Source organism: Macaca nemestrina, chromosome 9 (assembly GCF_043159975.1).
Source record: "Macaca nemestrina isolate mMacNem1 chromosome 9, mMacNem.hap1, whole genome shotgun sequence".
NCBI classification, from domain to species: Eukaryota; Metazoa; Chordata; class Mammalia; order Primates; family Cercopithecidae; genus Macaca; species Macaca nemestrina.
The window spans coordinates 85198235-85222854 of record NC_092133.1 but is presented as its reverse complement, the minus strand read 5'-3'; the positions used below and the strand labels follow the sequence as shown (position 1 = coordinate 85222854).

Below are 24620 nucleotides of genomic sequence, written 5' to 3'. Positions count from 1 at the left end.
GCTGGAGCTCTGTCTGCACTTCAGTCCCTGCAGCTCCATAAGTCTCTATGCTCCATCGTGCTAACCATGTGGGAAGACCAGCCTTGCAGGTGGCAGTCACTGCAATTGGTTCTGGGAACTTGTTGGGTTAATGAGAAAGAAGTGGCTGTCTACCAAGCCCCCGCTCTTCGAGTCCTTTCTCTGGAAATGGAGGTGCAGCTTGTGAACTTTCTTGCATGGTATCTATGCACGTTCATCTGAGGGATGGGAGCTGATTTCAGGATATAATTTCAAACAAAGATGAGAGCTAATGAGTTGTCACAGGTGACATTGAACACATATCTTGACCTTGAGGATGTAAACAACCAAAACCAAAAACTAAAACCACTTATATTAAACCCAGTGGGTGGCTCAAATAACTGTGTGTTTTTACATGCAATGTTTCATTACCTCATTGTTTCCTTCTAAAGTCCCAAAAACCATTTCCTGAGAAGAGAGATCTTAAGGTAAATGTGCCTTGTCAGTTATAATAGAAGCCCCACAATAAAAACCAACTGTCATTGATTGAGGACTGGTATAATCCAGAGGTCATGTAGCCAAGTGGGAACAATTCAAATACTATGTCACAGGATTGCAGTGAGGACTAAATAAGTTTATATGGGTAAAAGACTTAGAACAAAGCTTAGTATATTGTAAGCACTCTATGTCCAATAATAACAATAATGGTAACAATAATAATAGTTAATATTACCATCTTTGGGTACTTTGGACTTGATCTTTATTAGAATTCAGGCAGAATACTCATTTTTAAGATGATGAAACCGAGGGTCAGAGATGTCAGACAATGCTCTTTCCATGATACCATTTTGCTTTTTGACAACATACAGTGCTTTTTAATCAGGCTGAACCACAATGTGTTATGGAAACAGAAGGCCTAAAATACAATGGCCAGGGCCAAATATATGGTTATTAGTTACTTAACAAGAGGTCTAGGGATTGGTCGCAGCCGATTCATGTCATCAAGGATCCAGGCTGTGTATTTCCATTCTACCTTCCCCAGTGGCTGGTTTTCTATCCTATTCTTGCTGCCTCATTGTCACAGAATGGCTGCAAAGACTCCATGTATCAATCACATCAATGTTCAAGGCAGGTACAAAGGGGAAAGTGTGGGTCCAGTCACATGTGTCCTTTTGTCAGTAAAGCAAAAGCCTTATCAGAAGCCCCCTAACAGATTTCTCTCATGCCTTTCACCAATATTGAGTGTCATGGTTTCTGCTAGAAAGCAAATTTCTGGCTTTCTAGCCTCCGAAGTAGAAGGGAACAAGGGTCAAGGGAGTTGCAGATGGTGCTGGACTAGCCAGACAACAGTGTCTGTTCATGTGGAAATTGGATTGTATTTTTCTTGCAGAGCTATGGAATAAGAGAGATGATTGGAATCTAATCATGTACTCTTCTTTTGGGCAGATGCACGTCTATTCTTTAGGAATGACCCTCTACTGGTCGGCAGGGTTTCATGTTCCACCACATCAGGTTTGTAAACAAGATACTTCAAGTCTTGCCAGGCTATGTCTTTGGGTTTATTTAGTGGTGTTCTCCTGGGCAGGGACCACATTTACTGAGCACATATACCACTACTCTCCCCTCCTCTAGGTCCTAGGCAGGCATTGTGAACTCATCACACGACTCCTTCCTGCTAGTGCAGAAACAACCTCAGAATCCTACTCAACATAGCACTCCAGGCAGCCACAATTTGGGACTGGCAAGCAAGATAAGTTTGGCCATCTCCACTCAGGGGAAGTATTAATAGCAAGCTAGAGAATTTTATAGACACTGAAGATACAGATTTACATATATTTTTTAAAAGGCTTTAAAACAGCCCTTCCCAAAGTGAGATGCTTCCCTGAAAAAGGCTTCTGGGCTCAACAGATTTGGATAAATGCTCCCTACAGTATCTCCCTCTCAAATAGTTTTTAGAGTCATTTTTTAAAGACTACAAGAAGGTTTAAAGCTTAGAAACTTTTAAACTTTATCCTGGCTGGGCATGGTGGCTCACACCTACAGTCCCAGCACTTTGGGAGGCTGAGGCAGGCAGACCACTTGAGCTCAGGAGTTCGAGACCAGCCTGGCCAACATGGCAAAACCCCATCTCTACTACAAATAAAAAAATTAGCTAGGTGTCGTGGTGCTTGCCTGTAGCCCCAGCTACTCGGGAGACTGAGGCATGAGAACCGCTTAAACCCTGGGGACTGGGAGGGGAAGGTTGAAGTGAGTGGAGATTGAATCACTGCACTCCAGTCTGGGCAACAGAGCAAAACCCTCTCAAAAAAGATATACACAAAAATATCCTAATATTTTACACAATTTTTGACTACAGAATAGAAGTGTTTGTATACATTTCCATTTGACACTATAACAATTCCTTAGAGACTGGTGCCACAAGAACACATGCTGGAGAGCCCTGCCCAGCTGACCCGGCCAGACTGGCTCCCTCCCTTCTCCCTTCCTTCCTTCCTTCCTGCCTTTCTTTCTACTCACCCTATCCTCTCCAATTCAACATCCGGCACTTCCTGGGTGGTCTTTCTAAAAGAGAGACCAGCTCACCACTGTCATGTGCAACCTTTTGTAACGCCTCACTGCCCATGGGGTTGCCTTCTGGCTTCTCAGTGAGACACACCTGGAGCCTAGGATAGGGTCCCTTCTTCCGTCTGGCTCCCCTTTGGCACTCTGTCAGAATCAGGACCGGCTTCCTGGATGTGTGTCCTGGATGTGTGACCCTGTGTCATAGCACAGGGTCCTGCATTTAGTTTAATGCTCTGCTATCCCTGTCTTGGAATTCTTAATAATTTTGAACAAGGGACCCTACATTGCCATTTTCCCCCAGGCCCCTGTCCTGCTCATAATCCCCTTCCCTTCAGATGCGTGTCAGCTTATCTGCATCTTCATGCCTTTGCACACACTGATCCCTTCACCAGCACCTCACTCCCCACTTTCCTCTTGGTTAACCCTAGCCTTGGCTAAGCCCCTTCCTTTACATTAGTGCCATGGCCTGTGCTTCCCAAGGTCAAAGCCCTCGTCATCCTCTATGGTCTTTGTCTCTTTTAGTGACTGTCTCTTTCATCACACCATTATTTTCCTGAAGGCAGGGACTGTATCTGGTGTGGCTGGATTTACTGTGACTTCAGGACTCAGCAGCTTGGCTGTATACAGAGATAGGTGCTCACAGCTGATGCTCCCTGGCAAGAAGCGGTAGTGCAGCCTTTATCTGGAAAGTGACCTGCAGTGTGGGTTGCACTTGATAAACAGTCTGATTTTGAATCTGAATTTGAGGCCTTTCTCATATGAATTGTGATCATTTAAATGCATGAGGGAAATGCTTATAAGATGCTTCCGTTTTCTTTTGCCGATATGTACACGTGACATAAAGTTCAACCAGCAACGATTGAGCATTTGTGCTGACTGCTGGCTGTTGTGAAGTGAACAGGAATAGGCCACAGTCTGTATGTCCCTGGAGCTCACATTCCAGGGGAAAGGCCCAGTGAGACCCCATGAGTGACTGGATGCAATGACAAGCTGCGCAGGTGAACTTGAGTGAAAGGCTGACCTCTGGTTTGATTTGGGGTGCTTGGCACAGGTGGAAATCCATCTTGTCAAAGCATCTATTTTTCATGAGCATTCCAAACACGCTTGGGCAGAAGGGTGTTCTGGTTTAGAAAGCAGCCGGCAACACAGAACTGATGCAGAGATGATTGCTCTGCACTTTACGGCCTCAGTGATGGATCTTGTGTGTCCTTAAACTCTCCAGAAGGAGCAGGCATCTGCTCTGGTGCTTGTGGGAACACCCATTTCCATGTCTCCAAGGCCTGCCTGACAAGGTGCTGCCTCGCAGCAGCAGCTCTTACTGCTCTCTCCTCTCACCGGCCCTATCTGCCTCCAGCCCCTGCAGCTCCGGGAGCCCCTGCACTCCATCCTGCTGACCATGTGTGAAGACCAGCCTCACCGGCGGTGCACATTGCAATCGGTTCTGGAAGCTTGTCGAGTTCATGAGAAAGAAGTGTCTGTCTACCCAGCCCCTGCCGGTCTCCACATTAGAAAGCTGGCTGGCTTGGTTCTGGGCACCATTTCCGAGGTCAGTAGAGAACCGTGTTTTTTAAGCAGTAGCCACTGGCCTTGTGTGGCTATTAACATTTGAATTAGTTAAATTATAATTAACTAAAATAAAATAAAAAATTAAATTAATCAGTCACATTTCAAGTGCTCAGTTGCCACTTGTAGCAGATGATGACCCTATTGAACAGGGTGGATCTAGAACATTCTTGTCATTGCAGTTCTATTGGGCAGTGCTGACAAAGACCTTTGGGCAAGCCCCAGTTTCTCACATGGGTAAGACCCTTGATATCTTGGCGAGTGCCTCCTTACATAAAGCAATCATGTTTAGAACCCATGATTCAGTTTTCTTTTCAAAATTCAACTCCAGGTTCTGCACAGAAGCCTTCCCTGACTTCGTTTTTGTGGTCCCTGGGTACCCTCCCCTCTGCTATTTTATACCTGCAGGGGGTCCTTTGTTGTGCTTGTCACACTGTGCTGCTTGCTGCCCTGTGCACTCCCCAGAGTGCAGCAAGGGGCGTGGCACATGGGAGGCATCTGGCTTCGGTTGGATTCCCTCCAAGCTAACCCAGAGACAGGGATTCTTGTGCAAGTTATTTATTGGGGAAATGTTCCTGAGAGAGGGGAGTGATGGTAGTACAGCTGACAAGTTGAAGGATAAAGTCTCAGCTGGAGACAGGCCCAGCCTGGCCACCTGGGGAGCTCTGGTGCAGGAATGGCACCTTGGAGTTGGTCCCCCATGAGACCCGGGTGGAGCTGGGGTAGGATGGGCAAGTGAGGTGCCTATGGCACAAAATGTAAGGAAGTCTGTATTTGGGAGGAACCAAAGGCAGGTAAGCTAGAGACCAGTTGGGTGACTGCACTTGTCCGGGAACAAGTTGGAGAGCTGAGACCAGGATTCATGAGGGGCCATGTGGATGGCGATGAGGGGACAGCAAGGTGGATAGTGGCAACAGTCAATCAGAGAAGGCCTCTTCCATCAGAGAAGGTCTCCTTCTTGGACCCTTTCTCTCTTGGCATGGGAACCTGTGGCTCCTGTGAATTGAGCCAGAGGATTTGTTGGGGAAAGCGGACTATATTTATTTGAAAGATACTGAAGTCTACCATCCACTGGTGTGCCATTGCCCTTGGATAGACACTGTATTGACCTGCAACATTTCCATCAGGGACCTGCAAAGTAGATGTCAGTCACTTACCAGCATTCACTGGGCACTGCATTAGGTGTGCTATGGCAGTGCGTAAAGCACACAGAGATGTTGGGGGAGACAGACAAGCAGCACACTCAGGGAACATGGCGCAACAGAGCCAGGTGTGAGTGCAGTGATAAGGGAAGGTGATCAGAGGGCAGAGGTGGAGAGGCGTAGAAGTAGAGAGGACACAGTTCTGGGTCTTGTGGGCACAGAGGAGCTTCTGTGCCCACAAGAGGGAATGCATGAACAAAGGCACAGATGTGTGTGAGTGCGCAGGTCTGGAGTGGGGGGTGAAGTGCCTTCAGGGTGCATGTGGGGGATGGGTACAGAGCACATTCTGGGTGCCAGAGAACACATCATTAGGTGCTCACTGTGTAGGGCAGACAATTCCACATTGATTCAGTCTGACAGCCAGTTTGCATGTATCTATAAAAACGCCCCCTCCTTATCTTGGTATGTGGATGTGGGATGCACTTGTCCCCCAGGTGGAGAGAAGAGTTGTGGAGGAAAGCTCCTCTGTGCAGCAGAACAGAAGCTACCTGCTCAGGAAGAGGCTGCATGGGACAAGCAGTGAGAGCCCAGCGGCACAGGCCTCGGAGTGTCGGCATCCTTGCAGAGGTGGGTACGTGCCCTGAGCAGTCCCTGCGTGGGTCGATGGTACCAATTCTATTGTTTCCTGCCCTGTATGGGCCACACATTCACATTGTGATGACAGAGAAAGCCTATGTAAGTGCCACTCTTTCAGGAAGCCACTGAAGAGAAGGGGCTGAGCTTAGGATTCACCTGTGTTCCCAGGAAAGTCTCATTTGGAGACACAACTTAACGCAGTTATTTATATCAAATGAAAACTTTAAAAATGAGTTTTAACTGTCCAAGTTGAGAAAATCCAAATTAAAACAAACAGTAAGAAAAGAAAAACTTGATTTTTTTTTCGGTTATTGTTCTGGGTGTGTTAAAAGAGTGGTTTTTGGAATAATCTTCAAATCTACTGTTCTCTACTTTTCAACTAAATCTGAGCTTTTTTTTTAAATTAATGTTATTGTTTGTTGTCTCTAAAACAAGGTGCACTTTGCCATTAGGCTTTATCTTCCCTTGTGACTCTCCCTCCAACCCTCTATAACTGTCCTTTTTGTTTTCTACATGAGAAACAGATTCAGAGAGGTTAAGTAATTTCACCAAGGTCACACAGCTAGTAAGTCATGATGCCATTCATGCTCTGGGATGCCTGATTTAAGAAAGCCTATGCCCTCTACCATGTTGCTTGGTTAGTTTCTGCCCGTGCCCTCTACCATGTTGCTTGGTTAGTTTCAGAAAGAAGCACGGAGACCCAGAGCTCGCCAGATCCCCATTGGAGCACCTCAACACATAGTCACTGCAGCCTCCTTGTTAACCGGTAAGCAGCAAGGCCTGCAGGGTGCTGTGAACTTGATGTGAGACATAGGTGTGGGGGCTACGGTACCTTATTTCTTTACTGATTATTAATGAGAAGCCTCTTGCTCCTCCAGAAAATGCCAATGCTGTTCCATTAGCAGTTGAAGAAGCCACATTTAAGCAGATCCAAAGCCAAGATGATGGGGGCCTGGTGGCAGCTGTGCTGTCAAGGCATCCTGTTTCCCCTGGGAACCATACTCAGGCCGAGTGGCGGAGCGACAGCATGCCTCAATATTGTTGCCATTATCCATTGCCATATCATGCTGCATAACAAGCAAACACAAAACACAGTGGCTAAAAGCAACAATTATATATTTAGCTCATGATTCTGTGAGTTGGTCATTTAGGCTGTGCTCAGCTGAGAGGTTTTCTAGACTCTGCTGAAAGCCTTCCTGCATCTGTGACTATCTTCAGCTTGGCTAGCCAGCCTCTCCTGGGGGGTGAATGGCCATTGTCTGGGAAGCTCTGGCTCTCCTCCATCAGCAGGTCAGCCTAGGATTGTTCTCGTGACAATGGCAGAACTGAGAGAGAGGAACTGAGAGAGAGAGAGAGAGAGAGAGTGAAGAGAGGAGAGAGGAGGGTGGGGTGCATAAAGCCTTCAGAACTGGCCTTCTATCATTTCCACATCATTCTGTTGGCCAAGTCAAGCCTAAAGGCCAGCTCCATTTCAAGGAGTAGGAAATAGACTCCTTCTCTTGATGGCAGGAGGATGCAAAGTCGGATTGCAAAGGGTGCAGATCAGGGAGAAGAATTGTGGACATTTTTGCACTTGTCTAACTTAGGATGCTTGAATCAGATCAAAACCTAGATGGGCTCATGTCTTCCTGGACCTCGAACCTTGTTCATTTTGAAGTTTGGGTGATTTATTTATTCACATATTGACTGTTGAGGGCTGTAACGGTGTCTTGTCATAGTTGATGTCAAATCCACAGTTGGCGCCCTGATTGGATATTGTAGAGTTTATCTTGCAATTATTTTTTCCTGCCATTTAAAACTTTATTTTCCCAAATGAAAACAATTTTTACCCCCTGATTCCTTAAACAATATATTTTATTGTCAAAATATTTTGAGCAATATATCAAATTCTAAAGAAGCCAGAACCACTGCAATCCCATGACCTGCTGGGTGGTTGCTCTAGACCTGTGGTCCTGGCACCACAAACAGAGAGGCAGAGCCATGGGGTGGAGAAGTTGACTGTGCCTTGCACCTCCAACCCCACCACACCCCAGTGGCTGTGCAGCCTGGCTTTTCCAGGCCTCAGCTTCCGCCACTTGAAAAGTGGATGTAACTCCCCCATAGGTGGGGGAGAAGGTGACATGCATCAGTGGGTGCACCCTGCCCAGCTGAGCCCCTGTGTGGGTGGTCTTTCATGCAATGGAAACCCTTGTCGTTGCTAAGTGCTTCACCCCTTCTCAACCCCTGGCCAGCGCTCTTTCAGGAGCAGATCCCCAGGACCAGCAGGAGGGCCGGAGGCTCAGCTCTGGATCTGTGTACTCGGCAGCAGATAGCTCATGGCCAACAACTCCTTCTCAAAAGGGTTTTCTGCAAAGAAGGAGCAAGGTAAGCAAAAGAAGGCTGAAGGGCACTCCTCAAGGAGGCTTGAGCAGGGAGCTGTGGGTGGCTGGCACAGTGGCTGAAAATGGGCCAGGTCATCTAGGGGATAACTTCCCTGGGCTGAGGTTTATAGGATTGGACCAACATAAACCTGAAATTTGCAAGTTAGGGCATAGGCATTCACTGTGTGGTCTTGCTGGGGCAGGCTCTGTGGGGGACATTGTGTAGGATGTAGGGTTGAAGACATTGGGTCCTACCCTAGAGGAAGTTTGCAGCCACCCTGTGCAGGGTGGTGGCAGAGTGTGCTATGTGATTCGAGAGCTGACAAGGCAGAATGTGTTTGGAAGGGGCCTTCTGCACAGGTGAAAGGCAGGAGCACAGATCCAGGGCCGCAGGGAGGACTTCTTTAGGGAGGAGAGAGTCATTCTTCCAGCTGGGTACCCCTAAGCTGACTCCCAGCTGAGTCCTGCTGGCCCTCCCAGCCTCAGCTAGGGAACGCTGTGAAACATCTACCAGGTGCCAGGCACTATTCTAGGCCCCCACCTATGCTGTGAATGAAACAAAGTCCTTTTCATGTGGAGATTACATTCTAGAAGGAGGAGGCAAAAACAGACAAATGCATAAATATAAAAGAATGCCAGGTAGTGATTTGTGATAAAAACAAAAACAGAAACAAAAAAAAACAATGAAGAAAGGAAGAGGATAATAGCGTTAGAGGAAATGTGCCTCTCTGTCTGTCAAAGTTAAAGCCCCCTCGACTGAGCTGAGCTCCAAACAGCCTCAGGATGTCCCTCTTCCTGTTTGGCCTATGGTTCCCATACCCTGGCCCGGCCCCCACTGTCCTCCTAGGCCCTTCTCTGGCCTCCACGAACTTGGTGGAGGGTGTGAAGAGGGCTTCTGAGAGGCCTTGTCCACCTCCTTTGGCTTTTCTTCCTGATCACTCACTAAATATACTTCTGTTGGGAACTCTTGTTGGACACAAGTCACTTCTGGGCTGGAATTTTGGCCTCTTGGGACAAGAGTCCTGCTAGGTACCCTCGAGGGCACTATAGAAGCCCCACCCAACCCTATCACTTGCTGGTTATATGACTCAGATGAACTTCTTAAGCATTTTTTTTTCAAAAGTGAGGAGCCTCAATTTCCTCACCTGTAAAATGGGTTGAGAATATGCCCCCCACAGTGGGATAGCTGGGTCTAGCTAGTGATGGTATTGCAGTATTTTCTGGGTCAAGTGTAATACAAGTACACTGAGAACAAGAGCTGCCCACTAAGCTGTTGATTCAACATCTAGAGCTAGAAAACGTTTCAGCTCATCTAAATCTAAAAGTGTTTTTGTTTTTTAAAAATATTTTTATTGCATTTATATTTATATTATACAATACATTTTATACTTTTTATACATACAAAAGATGGAGTTCTGTGTGAATTATGAAACTTATAATTCGGCCGGGCGCGGTGGCTCAAGCCTGTAATCCCAGCACTTTGGGAGGCCGAGACGGGCGGATCACGAGGTCAGGAGATAGAGACCATCCTGGCTAACACAGTGAAACCCCGTCTCTACTAAAAAATACAAAAAACTAGCCGGGCGAGGTGGCGGGCGCCTGTAGTCGCAGCTACTCGGGAGGCCGAGGCAGGAGAATGGCGTAAACCCGGGAGGCGGAGCTTGCAGTGAGCTGAGATCCGGCCACTGCACTCCAGCCTGGGCGACAGAGCAAGACTCTGCCTCAAAAAAAAAAAAAAAAAAAAAAACCAAAAAACAAACAAACAAACAAAAAACAAAAAAAATACAAAAACAGAAACTTATAATTCACCCCGAACACCCCTGTACCCAACTTAAGAACCAGAACGTTGCTGATACCCTTTACCCACCTGTAAGACTTCTGCTCCAAGATGCACCGTTTAGCTAGGGCCTCAGCCCGGGTCAGCCCCATTTTGGCCTGTTTCCTGCTGGCTCTGGGGAATGTGTGCTGGTGGGGGCTGCAGAGGTGCATCATGGGGGAAGCCCAGACCTAAAGCCTGGAATCTGTTGTCTTCTCTACCATGTGTGACTGTTTTCCTCCAGTTTTCCAGGCCAGAGTTCATCCTGTTGGCTGGAGAGGCCCCGACGACACTACATCTGCCGGGATCGGTTGTGGTAACTACTGGGCTAGACTGGGCAGGGATGGAGGGTGGCGAGGGAAGTGGGCAGTTGTGGGAGGCCAATTGTTTCTGAATGGGGTCTCACGTGGGGACACCCCAGTGACATTCAGTTTCCCCCAGACCCCTGCCAGAAACATCACTACCTCCCACTGCTGCTGTTTTCCCTTTGGCCTGTTAAAGGGGCCCCATGTGACTTCCAGCTGAGTCCTGCTGGCCCTCCCAGCCTCAGCTAGGGAATGCTGTGAAACATCTACCAGGTGCCAGGCACTATTCTAGGCCCCCACCTATGCTGTGAATGAAACAAAGTCCTTTTCATGTGGAGATTACATTCTAGAAGGAGGAGGCAAAGACAGTCAAATGCATAAATATAAAAGAATGCCAGGTAGTGATTTGTGATAAAAACAAAAACAAAAACAAAAACAATGAAGAAAGGAAGAGGATGGAGCATGGCAGGTGGTAGGAGGGAGAGTATGCTCTTTTACATGGGGAAGTGGCTCTGGGGAGGCATCTTGTGAACAAAGACTGGGTGAAGACAAAGAGTGAGCCATGTGGGCTTTTCAGGAAGGGCAAATACTGTGTGGGCTGTCCTTTCCCTACCCCAGAGCCTGAGCATGTCCCCTGCAGATACCCATGTGCGGCTGGTCTCACCCTGAGCTCCCCAGGACGTATCTGTCCATGTTCAGGTCCATATCTCTGTTGTCCAGGGCCCAGTTGGGGCCGGGAGCTTCTCAGTCAATGTTGAGTATTTGAATGTGAGCCTTTCCCATCTCCTCAACCCCCAGGGCTGGAAGCGCACACATTGTTAATTTGGCTTTTTGGGCCTCTGTTCAGGGCCTCCTGGAGGCAGGGCTAGAGTGGGGCGTGGCTAGACGCTCTCTCCTCCCAGGCTCCTGCATCACCTACCACTTGTCCTTCCTGCACTGAAGAGCACCAATGAGCCCACCTCTGGCTCACTCCAGCAAAATCCCATTGAATCCCAGCTTCCATATACTCCCCTGTCAAGGGAATGTCTGTTTCAGTGCACTGACATCATTCCCTCTACACCTGAGTCCTGAAAGTGTTGAAACAAACTGGTCAGTGCAAGTGGGATGCCCGCCTAACCCGGGCCTCCAATTCCTATGCAATGACCAACTGCATCAATTCATGTAGCATACGCGAACTGGGCACCCACTGTGTGCCTGGTCCCTCTGCACTGACACAAAAAGTATGAAGTGGGATGATAACTTTTACACCCCAAGTATGCAAGATTGAGTTACCCAAAGCATGAAAATGCTAAACTTAAGGAGACTGGTGTGTGAGGGGCTGGGGGTGTCAGGGTGGCTCACTCTGGAGGTCTACAACTTTCTGAAGACACTTCCTGTGTGGGGCTTGCAAGTCAGAGGGCCATGGCCTCCTCAGGCCAGTCCCACCTCTGCCCATCCCCTTCAAATCACCAGCCCTCAGCTGAGGGGAAGAAAGGAAAATTCACCCAGGAACCCCTTCCTGACATCCCTGTGGTCACATGGTTTATGTGACTGGAGACTCCTCTACCCACCAGGTAGATGGGCCAGACCTGCTGTGATGGGGGCCAGCTTCCCCTGCTCTGCAGGGACGCTTGTGCAGTGCTTAGGTACCAAGACTCCAGGTGATGGAAACGGTGCTATTGTCCCAGTTCTGTCCGGGGCGAGCATCTTGACCTACACACCAGGTCTAGGAGCCTAGTTATAATCCTCAGAGGGGATCTTGAACCCTAGCCTCTAGAAAGATGCCAGAAAGGCATGAGGGTGACCGAGGGGTCCCTCAATAAAAGACTTTTTGGACCTCTGTCCCTTACCTGGGAAAGGGGAGGCCCCATTCCCAGGGTTTCCTATGTCACTCAGTCTTTTAGTCTGACTTGGACTGGAGCATTTGCCCCTGTTGCTTTAGCCCCTCCTTTCCTGTCCCCATGGTCCTCAGTCAGTGTAGCTGTCTATGTCTCCCTCTAAGTGGAGTTCTTCATACACACACCCCTTCCTTCTGCTTCCCTATGGGTGTTGGGAACAAAACAGATTCCCCTCACAGCATGACTGTCCCATGGGAAACACTGGCAAATAGGCTCACTGAAACGTGAAGAGGCAGCGTCCTGTGTTCAAAAGCAGCCACCAGAGGAGCTGAAATATAAAACATTTTCTTTTTTCTCTATGTGTACTTTCTCTGTCTCAGCATGTCATGGTGTTTTTATTTTTTATTTGCTGTTTAATGTCATATTCTCTTGGGCATAGGGATATTCACGAGGTGGACAGAGACCCTTGCAGGTACCTGGGACCCTGCCCTGTGACTTTGTCACACCAGTTGCTGGATCCATGCACCGTGCCCCACGCAGGGTGAAAAAGCCCAAGCTCCCTTCCCATGACTCTGCTGCCCCCGTCCAGACAATCAGTGGTCCTCCAAGGGGTTACACCCTTTGTATGGAGATACATTTGGTACCTGGCTTGAGAGCTGGGTGGGTGAGAGGCTTCTCCCTGCTGAATCGCCCATGGAAAGAGCTTTGATGCTGGTGGGGACAGCCACTGTCATGGTTGCTCTGACATGCCTTGGGTGCATGTGCCTACTTGGGACCTTTCCTCCACCAGCCCCTGAGGAGGGCATCACTAGGGGACAGTGAGAGCCATGGCTGCCCTCAGTGGAGGGCAGCAGAGGTCACTGTGCGGGGAGGACGAAGAGGCAGGGGAGGCTGGGCCAGGCCTGGGGATTCAGAGAGCAGAGGAGTTGGCAGCCAGAACCCTCCAAAGAGGAGGGGAGGCAGGACTGCTGAAAGTCGAAGCTTTGTATACACGCTCATTGTCCTGGGGACTTCACTTAGAAAACACACATTCCAAGACACAGCTATTAAGAGTGCCCAGAGGGCAGCTTCAGAGCACTGGACCCAAGCAGGGGCCCATCACTGGCGGATCACTGAGGGCCTGGGCAGTCCTCTCAGGAAGCCGCTGGGATTTCTGCAAGGGAAAGAAGCGGGTCAGATCTGCCTCCCAGCCTTCCTGGCCCTCGCAGAATCAACTTGGGAAGCTTTACAAGATATTGATTTCCCAGGCCTTGTGCCAGGCTGACAGAACCATCTTGGGGGTGGTCCCCTCACCTCTCAGGTGACTCAGGTGTGCAGCAAGTGTGGGAACCGAGGTGGCGTGGAGTGTGCCTGTGTGATCAGCCCTGCCCAGCAACTTGTGGGAAACCCCCTCCCACAGGGTCCTCAGAGCTGTTCTGGCCCTTGGAGTGCGTAGGCTGCCCCTGGGTGCCAGGAGGGTCAGGGTGTGACCGCAGGCATGGTCTCGATGGCACTAAGGCCACATATGCTAGTGTCTCTCCATGACTGCCTTCTAAAGAGAACTTCCCGGGGGAGGTCCAGGCTGGGATTTGGGACATGGGGATACTAAGGAAGAGCCACAGACAAGGGCTTCAGAGCCTGATCAGACAGACCCATAGGAGTTTGCCACGTGGGGAGGGAATGGAAGAGCCCTGGGGGCAGTGGGTATTATATGTGCAAAGACACAGGCAGAATGGCCCAGGCGGCTGCCTGGTGATGAACTGTCCAGGAGGCTGAGCCGAGGCGACAGTGGTCTGGGTGGGGCTGTGGTGGGAGATGAAGAAGCAGAAGGCAGACTCTGGAGGCTCTTTGGCTCTGCTGACCCATTTCTAGAGTCTAGGTAATCCCCTTGCTCCAACTCTGTTTCTTCATTGGATATGCACCCACCCAAATTCTCTCTGAAGTTTAGAATTAATTAATCTGTGCTCTGCTGGAGCCTGGGGAGACAATGTCAGATTGACAGAATGATCCAGGGCCATACGATTCATTGATGAGGGCCCTGGATGACCTTCTTAGGAAACAGAACCCAAGGGGCAGCTGGGATTTCTGCAGGGGAAAGACATCAGTCAGATGGGCCTCCCAGCTTTCCTGGCCCCTGCTGAGCCTGGCAGAAGGCTCAGATTTGAGTTCAATTCCTGCCTTACAAACTTTGCAAACCCTGGGCAAGACTCTTATCATTTCTGAGCCTCAGTTTCTCATCTGCTGCATAGGAACTGTAAATATACTCATCTCTTAGAGTTGTTTGTCAATTAAGTGAAACAATGTGTGTAAAGTGCTTAGTACAGTAACCAGCACACACTAAAGGCTCAATGACTTATAATTATAGTATAATTGATACTATTGTTGTTTTCAGACCAAAAAAGGGAAATCCTATTTGGCTCTCAGGGACCTCTGTGTGGTCCTGCTGAACGGGCAGCACCTGGAGGTAAAATGTGATGTCGAGTCAACAGTGGGAGCTGTCTTCAATGCCGTAATGTCCTTTGCCAAGCTTGAGGAACTCACCTACTTTGGCTTGGCATATATGAAAGGTAAGCATCTCTTGGGCAACTCCCAGCTGGCCTGGTGCCTCCAGTAACTCGGGTGTCTGGGTACCTGAGCTCTGTTTCTTCTGGGAAAACTGTTTAAGACTTGGGTGCCTCCCTTTGTATACCTAGACATTAGTCAGCATGATGAGGGCTTCAAGTATTCATGGATAAAGCATCAAGCAAGTGCAGAAGATTGTCAGGAAATAATGAGTGTAAGATGTGGGTTTCTGTGGCTTGCTGGATCTGGTTGATTGATCTCAGGGCACTGAAGTTAGACAAAAAGGCAAATGTTAAAAGCATTTCCATCTAATGATGCAGTACTAATGGGGACTCAGTACCCTGACCCTAGGAGCCTAATTAAGATTCCATTCTAAATATCCAAGAAAAAGGGTTTCTATACCCTCTTCCCTCTCTGACGTTCCATTAGAGACTCTTTATTTCTGCTGTCAACCTAAAATAACAGTGGAAAGAGACAGGCTCTCCAAAGAATGAGTTTATTTGGGAATTAGCAAGAAATTTCAAACTAGAATCCACATGCTGTAGTGAACTATAGATGCATCTAAGGAGGTTGGGCAAGGGCAAGCCTTTATAGACACAAGAGAGAAGTACATGCGAGTTGTTTTGAAACTAGAAGATGATCGGTTCCGAGGGCTTATTGCAGGAGTTGACGTCAGTTCATTAGTGAAAACAGTGTCAGGCAAGTGTTCTTGTGTGAGTGGCGAGCTGTGCTTGTGTGGCCTAGCTGTCCTTGTGCTGTTGTCTGTCGTTGTGTGACTCATGTAGCAAGCTGTGGTTTGGAAAAAAATTTCTATGGTATTTTTCATTATAGGTATAGAGCATGAGTGACCCCCCTCACGGCCTCCCAGCTCCGTTTTAGTAGGGTTAAATATAAGTGACTTATTTTGGTATTGATAATGTTTACATTTCTCCAATCAAGTTATTGTTCTGAAAGCATCACTACCGGATCATCCTGTGGTTAGGTTTTGATTATTCCTCGGTGCTGGGATGGACCTTTCCTGGTCGTTCTAGTCTCGTGTTGAAGGGAAATGACCAGCAAGTAGGAGTTGATGTCAAAACCTCTTTCAGCTTCATTTAAGCAACATGGAGGTTTGGAAGGAGTGGCTCTGAGGCTAAGTCTTTCTGGAGTTCATTGTTCTGTTTCCTAGGTGCTGGTGGTCATTTCGAAGTACTAGACCATCAATGGGCATTTTGGTGAACTCTCCGTGTAGCTCGCACATCAGGCGGGAGACTTGTTCCTAGAATTTTACATCGAGTTGTCCAGTTTCAGTTCATAGGGCTTTAGGAACAGAGCAGTTCTTGTTCTTAGTTCTCCAGATACTGGAGGAAACAAGGAGAATTCAAGGTCCAGTTCAGTCTACAGGTAGATTAGAAACACACAAAAGCAATGAACAGGACTACAGTCAGATAACAGGTGTAATACAGTTTTCACCTTCCTTCAGAAGCATAATTTCTTATCTACAGTTACCCCCATTTTTACTAAAGATAATCACAATAAGACAAATTTGCTTGCTAAGTAAGTTTAGCCTCATCAAGTTTGGCCTGAGTATTTACGTAAGTGTATCAAGAATAGTGATTGACCACGCAGGCTCCTTTGAAGCTTGTTCTGCTAGAACTTTTGATAAGAATCTCAGCCTGGACTTTTAAAAGTCTCACAAGGCTAGGAGGCCAAATCAAGACAAACCTCAGTTTGGCTGAGGTAACTTTATGTGCATTTTCAAATATGACATCCAAGTCAAAGCCTTAGTAATATAACCAATTTTAAATATTGTATCCTGTTATAAAGAGAGCATATTTTTATTGAACTTATATAAATAACTATATTATCATAAAAATAAGAATACTTATGGTTAGTTTTAGAATTCTGGTTGGATTAGGTAGGCAGAAAAAGCAAATATTTTAATTTTGTTCACAAGAGTGCACTTTATTATATTGTTGTAAACTATAGATAACGTACAAGGAAAAAGTTTCCTTAAATCTAGAAAACAAAACATTTAAAGAACCAGTGAAATTTCAAGTAAAAATTATAAAAACCCATTATTCTTTTTCATCTATTCATTCAGCCTCATGTAATTAATTCTTGTTCTGCTTGATCTTGGTTAGCAGTTTCACAAACTTAGTTTCTTTAGTGTCCCGGACATTTTTCCTTAGTCCAATGGTTTTATCTTGAAGTTATCAGAAACCTGTAACTTGTCAGAATTCTTTCCATCCTTTCTGTGAACCTCCTTGAAGAAAAAGCAATTTTTGGACTGTAGCTGATTGCAAGGGCGTTTAGAAAAGTATCAACACCATAATATTCCATGGATGACAAGGACTTAGAATGGTCATGGTTACAAATCTGAGGAGATTTTATTATAACCAGCAATTGACAGAGAAATTTGGTTATTTCTATGGCATATATCATTTTAACATAATAACCAAATATTATACTAAGCCATATGGGAGTTCTAGCAATTTTGTACAATTTTAGGAACATTTATATCAAAACTATATTTGTAGATATAACTTAAAGTTTTCTTACCACTTGTTATTGGACAATGTTTCCCATGCATTTTAAAATATTGAATAAACCCAATTAGTTTAATATCTCTTTTACAAGGTGAGGGACATATCCTTTGTTGCTTTCAAGGGTCCAGCTGGAAAACCCAAAGTAAATTCAAGGTCAAAAAGACTCAATTTAGAATTTGATTTTGGGAAGGTGTCAAAGCTGTCAAAAGGTTTAAAACTCTTGATCAAAATAGAATCACAGGTCACTGTGAAATAATTGCCATTCATATAACCAGAGTGATAATTAAAAAGCTTCAAAAGGCAAATACATAATGGTCAAAACTTAGCTCTTTTAATATTGAGAAGACTCACTTTTTTAACTAATCAAAGACCTAATAAAACACAGCAGAGAGCACAAGAAACTATTTTGATAAAACACAAAATCTTTTTTTTCTAGGCCAATTACTAAAAAGTTAAGGAAAAACATCTTATATTAATATTAACAGCAGAGGCTAATACTGCAATATAACTTTATTTTATTAACAGAGAAGACAAAATAATAGTTTTTCACAAGTATGCTTTTGATATTAAGGCTCAAGTTTTAGAAAAACATAAATAAAGAATTTTCTTCTAATTTTAATTACCTTGATCACACAAAAATTTCTTTCATAATATTCATCTTCCATAAACCTTTTGCAATTTTCTCAAACTATTTATAATGTTCTTGTTCAGTTTTATTAATATCACTTTTTCCTTTATTCGTTTTGAAGCAATCCTTAACTAACCTCCAACTAGAGAAAATTACTTTTTAAAAAAACAACAAATAAAAACACATTCTCATATCTTCCTTATAACTTTTCTCACCCAAACATATCTTACTTTTTTGTACACTTTGTATACAGAATTACGCATAGTAATTGAAATTTAAAAACTCTTGGTAACTTTAATTTCTATTGAAAACCAGAAAACTAGAAAGTAAGCAATCATAAACTGCCTTTTACAAATTTGTGAAAACATTATTTTATAACATCTAGAAATATATGCTCCCTCATAGCACATTTTTTCAGTGTAGCACACAGCATTTTAATTAACAGACCCAAATATCTTTTGTTCTTCTGCAGTGAGCAGACAAAAGTTTATAAGCTTAAACTTATGTTCAACAACTAATGTTTCAGCATTATATCTTTGGAAATGGTCTATTACATGAATATTCATCATTTCATTCAACGTACTATAACTTTAAGGTTTTAAGTAACCAAAAAGATTTTGTAAACCATTTTAGGTAAATGTATCTTATAAAACATAATCATTGTTGTAAAGCTTACTTATATTCTATTTTACTTACATTTACATTTATCAATTCACTTGGTTTTAACAATTATGTTTGAATTGTTTATGAAAACTCCATTAGACATTAAACAAATGTAGTCATTATCTTAAGTTATTTTTCTTGTTTAGTAAATCAGGCAAATTAAAAAATACCACAGAAACAGAGGACCTAAAAGTTAAAACATACAGCTTTTTTTTTAACTCTCTTTTCTCATTGTCACATCTGTCACACATCAAGCAATTTATTTTTACTGTGTGTTTCATTCTTAGGTTACATTTATAATTTTACCATCTTAAACATACTTACACTTTTGCTCAATAAATCCAGATAGAAGTGATACGTCTGTATTATGTTTAGTGTTGACAAGTCTGCACACATGCCTGTTTTAGTTGAACCAAAAAACTTAAACTAGCTTCTATGTTTACCAAAAATTATACCAGATCACCTGAACTCGAAAAACATTTAGGTTAGTTCTGTTTTTCTGAGAAAATAGTTAATTTATAAAAGTGTGTGTTTTCTTCCATCAAGCCAGATCTCACATGTCCCAATAGGACAGTTGTCAGGATGAGAACTGTCTAAAAAATACTTTTAAATATAAAAGTCCAAATATCCAAAGGTATAGCCACTTCAATTGTGACTCAAAGCCAGTAGCCTTTTATGGCTTAACCATGGATGCAAGAGGCTTCCACAAAAAGAGTGTGAAAACTGCAGTACCCCCATCGAGATCCAACATTTCTCCCAAAGATATAAAACAAAGGCCCTCCTTGTTAACAAGGTAGTGGAGGTTGAAACAATTGAGACAAATTCCCCTGGGAGCTGGCATTCTGAGACAAGGAGACGCTTCGTGTTTCAGACTCCCAGTCAGCTGGCTAGCCATCTGATGCAAACCTGACAATCTCTCCAGGGCCCGGCTGGTGGAGACCAGAGAAGATATCCTCACTGGCTACAGAGCTCTTGAGACATAAAACAAGATGAAAGGAGAGTCTTATTGTAACTTTTATCCTTGTGGTAAATCACACAGAAGACAGAGATTAAGAAAAAAAAAGAGCTATTTCTGTTAGAACCTAGAACCAAATTCACAAAAGTCACAATTCAGAGAACATTCTTACAAATGTTTTTCTCCTGCCAATTCAAATTTAGAAAAGAAGGGACAAGAAAAAATTTTTACCCTCTTCTCTTAGCCAGGCACTACCCATAGATATTTGGGAAAGCTGGCTTTGGAAAGAATCCCCACGTTTTGCAGACTTTTGTCAGGCCTCTCGGCATCTCATCCATAGGCTGGAGTGAGTGGAGTGTCCAGCCTGTTAGGGTGCCATCCTCATTGCCAGAAACTGTAAGGATGGAAAATTACCACTTCTATCCTTTATCCTCACAGGCTCCAGCTGTGTCTGAGAAGTAAACTAACATAAGAAAGATCAACAGGAGAAAAGCATAATAAATGTTTTATGTGGTATGGGAGCCCCCATAAGAAGAAGAAGACTCCAACAAATTAGTTACTGGGTTGGACAAAGAACAGTTAATTGTGAAAATGGGACTAAATTATGAGAAGGCTTAAAAGATCAGAGTTATTCCAACAAGGTCTCTGTGGTATTTTGTCTAAACTTCTTGTTCTTGAAGATAAGGATGTTGCCTTTCCTTCCAGGAGAGGGAGGATGACTATCACATGGGAATTTCATCTTCGTTAAGAAATAACACAAAGGTCAAAGTGGCCAATTTGCACCTGCTCTTAAAAGTGCACTTAAAAGTGTCTTTAACTTAAATAGCTGATAGGCCCAAATGGCAGAGTTTAACTTCTTTATTCTACCCATCTAGAACTTCCCTAGAAGATTCACATATTAAAAGATGACTTGGTGGTCATTGAGAGAAGAATTGGGTTAGTAGTTGAGCAGTTTGGAAAAAAGGAGTTCAGCTAGAGGAAGACAAAGAGGAGGAGGAATTGTAGATGGGGAGGGAAGGTTCTGGAGAGAAATGAGTCTCAGCTAGCTTTGAGATATTTGCATTAAGGCATTTTTGAGTCCTGAATGCGTTTTGAAGCCTCAAGATGCCAATTGAAATATATGCCCCAAGCAAACTGACCTTATAGCTGCAGTCTTCTCATTTTAATTCTAAGGAAGAAACGAGCTTGGGCAGTTCAGATGATCTCCATCTGGCCACTGGAGTTCTAAATTATCTTTGGTATAATTTGCCCGTAAGCTTAAAAATTCATGGGGTGAATTATGTTTGAAAAGTCTATGTGATGCCAATTTAAATTCTGTGCACAAACAACCGACTCACCAGAAAGGATGCTAAATCCCCTGCAAAAGTGAAACCAAAAGAATACTCAGAAGAAGGACCATGTCCTTCACACCTATAAAACCAGATCTTAAATCAAGTCAAAACTCAGCCAAAATGAGGGTGCTCAAATCCAAGACAGAACTTAGCACCAGCAGAAAGATGATTCCTAGAAGCAGAGAGCACAATGGACTCCAGTGCACACTGCACGTGGTTCTGCGGTCACTGATATGGAAAAAGGCTTGTCCTTTTTGGATCCCACATCTCTGACACCAGGTTTTGCCAACCTAAAATAACAACAAAGAGAGACAGGCTTTCCAAAGAAAGAGTTTATTCAGGAATTAGCAGGAGATCGCAATCCGGGATATGCATGTTCTAGAGGACTACAGGTGCATTCCAGGAGGCTGGGGGAAGGGGAAGCTTTTAAAGACAAAAGAGAGAAGTACATGTGAGTTGTTTTGAAACAAAAAAAATGATTGATTCCAGGGGCTTATTGCAGGAGTTGACATCAGTTCATCGGTGAAGACAAAGTGTCAGGCAAGTGTTCTTGTGTGAATGGCTAGATGTCCTCCTGCAGCTGGCTGTCCTTGTGCTGCTGGCTATCCTTGTGTGACTCATGTAGCAAGCAGCAGTATGGAAAACATTTCCTGTGGTGTTTTTTGGTATAGGCATACGCATGAGTGCCCCTCCCTCATGGCCTTTTGGCTGCACTTTATTAGGGTTAGACATAAGTGACCTCATTTTGGTATTGATAACTTTCACACCATTACTGTAAATATCATGTTGCCACAGCTGGATCTCTTTAACCGCTGTGTGGAGGCTGAGCTGGCATCACACTGGCCTTCTGGCAAAATCCTCTCTCTCCCAGCCCAGCTGGCTTAGGTGTCATATCTCAGTGTTCCTCTATTTTCCCATTTGCAGTAGGAGAAGCTCACGAACTTGTATGATTCTTCTTTGTACCAAGCAGGGCTGGTGACAGCATGTTCTTATCCCCATAGTTCTCAGACCTTATAAAGATCTCTCTCCCAAATAAGAACAACTGTTATATGCTTTGATGTGATCAACTGATATTTGCTTGACCTTCCGTAAAGTGTGAATACAGGTGTCTTTAAGAATTGTATTGTTACTGATCTATAATATACAATCTAATCCAGTGTGCTTGCATTGTGAGTGCACCTGCACTCACGAATCCACTTATATCCTACCTGCCTACTCCCAATCAGGTGGCCATCCTGAGCCCCTCCCATGTGGACAATTCTACACCTGCCTAGCTAGAATCATCTTGGAGAAATCACTCAAAAGTGACTACCTCTAGGGTTTGGATATAGATCAACTTGGGAGGGTTCACCAACCAACCTTTGGTGGGGAACTGCCTGTCCCTTGGGGAGAATTCATCCTAAAGGAAGGGTGAGTCCAGTGTGGGGCATCAGATTCAGCAGCAAGGGCAGAGGCAGGCGACAGAGGTGATGGAGGTCTGAGTGCAGTGTGGTGACTACTATTTAAACCCTGGACACCCCCTCCCCACCCCAGCATGCATATGCATTGGGAGAAGAGATTGGTCACCAGTTTAAAAGTTCTGCCTTCCAAAACTGGCAGGACTTCTGTGCCCAGGCAAGCTGCTAGAGAATGCTTTGGGCTGAAAGGGTGGACCACTGAGAAGGAGGAGCCACTTTGAGTGTGTGGTAGAACAGGACAGGGGCAGACCTGCAGCAGTCCCCAGGAGTGGCCAGGGGCACTGGAGGGGTTGAGTTTTGCTGTGAAGAGAGCAGAGGGGTGAGGAAGGGGCCTTCAGCAGCTGAGGCTGATTCAGCCTCCCTCCCAGAGGTACTGGAGGACACACTTTTCAGGATTTGAAGTCCCGAGCTTAGGTTGGTGGAATTTTCAATCTGGAACCACTTGGGTCAAAGGGCAAATTGACTCCACTTACACCATGTCTTAGGCAGCTCAGGCCGCTCTAACAAAATACCACAGAGGGGGTGGCTCAAAAATAGACACTCCTTTCTCACAGGTCTGGAGGTTGGAAAGTCCGAGAACACAGTTCCAGCTGATTTGGTTCCTGGTGGGGTCCTCTTTCTGGCTTTCAGAGGCCTCCTTTTCACAGTGTCCTCACATGGCTGAGAGAGGAAGCTCTGGTGTCTTCCTCCTCTTATAAGGACGCTGATCTCATCATGGGGGCCCCACCCTCATGATCTCATCTAAACATAGTTACCTTCTAAAGACCCCACCTCCTAATGCCATCAGATTGGGTGTTAGGGCTTCAACATATGGATTTTGGGAGGACACACGTATTTGGACCATAGGATTCCATGGCTGGGGAGGAGCGGGGTGGTCCAGCTGAGGTGGAGGGTTCTGGCACATTGCACAAACTTAGTGAAACTCCTTTTGTTGGTTTTCCATTTTATACCCATGAGATGATAGCTGAAGGCAGATATTAAGCAACAGCTTGTAAGACAAGATAACTAATGCTGTTTTCTCCTCTCAGTGCTGAGTTTTCCTTACTTGATCCTCTCCTCTTTGTCTGCTCCTTCTTAACACCTCACAACCCCAACAAAGATTCCTCGGTACCAGGTGCTCAAAGACTTACCTCCCACTCCTGCACTCACCCTGCGTGACCCTCTGGGTAGGGCTTAGGGCTGTGAGTCTGAGGAATGGTGCATTCCCTACTGCTTCTCCCTCCACACATGCTCTATTTCCATTTCAGGCAAAGAGTTCTTTTTCCTGGACAGTGAAACCAGATTGTGCAAAATAGCTCCTGAAGGCTGGAGAGAGCAACCTCAGAAGACCTCCACGAATACCTTCACACTCTTCCTGAGGATAAAGTTCTTTGTCAGCCACTATGGGATGCTCCAGTGAGTGCTGCAAATGTGTTCATTTGTTCCTTAAGGGATTTATGTATGTCCAGACTGATGGAGAGGTAATGGATCGACAAATGATTTGCAAACTGTAAATTACATACAAATAACAATAGCTATTGTGGTTGGTTTTCTGTTGATTGGATTCTAATCAAGATAGAACAAAGGGGAAAAATCAGTTTTTTGTTTTGTTTTGTTTTGTTTTTTCGTGCAGGCCCTGGTCAAAATGAAAATATGCCCTTTTGTTTCAGACATACTCCACTCAAGGTCAAAATTCTCTGTCTGTGACCCCAAAATGCCCCCTCACCCCCAACACACAACTCAGCAGCCCAGTCATGAGGGTTACAGGACAGAGACATGGGTTTGTGGTTTGATCACTGCTTCTTTATTTCTTTGTTTATTAGAAACACTACCGAACTGATTATTAGCTTCCTCACTCAAACCAGAGCAAGAAACACCTCTGTAAGTTTGTGTGAAGTGAGTGATCCTGAACTAGGGGCAGGAGACATGGCGTAAATGGAGGAGAGCACACTTGTCTTGCTGGCATTGCCTCTGAATTCTATTGAGTTGCATCTCATCTTCCCTACTTTCCCAACTTCCCACAGTGAGAAAACCCACTGGTGCTAATGTTCTCCCTTTCCCTTAGCAACCCAACCTTCTTTATTGCTACTTCTTTCCCAGGCACAGCCTGACAAGGCACCAGTTTTACCTGCAGCTTCGGAAAGATATCCTGGAGGAGAGGCTCTACTGCAATGAAGAGATGCTGCTGCAGCTGGGGGTCCTTGCCTTGCAGGCTGAGTTTGGCAATTACCCTAAGGAGGTAGGGGTGAACACCTGGGGCCTTTGTGTGGCATCACTGGAAAAACAGTTACAGGATGAGGGCATGTGTTAGTAATGTGGAGACTCTGCTTTGAATATTGT

General features: G+C 45.2%; 1 protein-coding gene across 8 annotated transcripts in view; it reads left to right on the top strand.

Moving 5' to 3' along the window:
• Positions 1–24620, top strand: part of LOC105486664 (FERM and PDZ domain containing 2) — a 134460-nt gene that overhangs the window by 29773 nt on the left and 80067 nt on the right. For all 8 annotated transcript variants that reach the window (XR_011607900.1, XM_071069932.1, XM_071069930.1 and 5 more), the window contains exons 4-12: positions 1444–1509; positions 3914–4105; positions 5759–5891; positions 6579–6666; positions 8132–8264; positions 10321–10392; positions 14570–14744; positions 23549–23696; positions 24381–24519. Coding sequence is in view for 7 of the 8 variants with exons in the window: in XM_071069932.1 (XP_070926033.1) it covers positions 1444–1509; positions 3914–4105; positions 5759–5891; positions 6579–6666; positions 8132–8264; positions 10321–10392; positions 14570–14744; positions 23549–23696; positions 24381–24519 (1146 nt within the window). In the remaining variant the exon portion in view is untranslated. The remainder of the gene's footprint in view (positions 1–1443; positions 1510–3913; positions 4106–5758; positions 5892–6578; positions 6667–8131; positions 8265–10320; positions 10393–14569; positions 14745–23548; positions 23697–24380; positions 24520–24620) is intronic.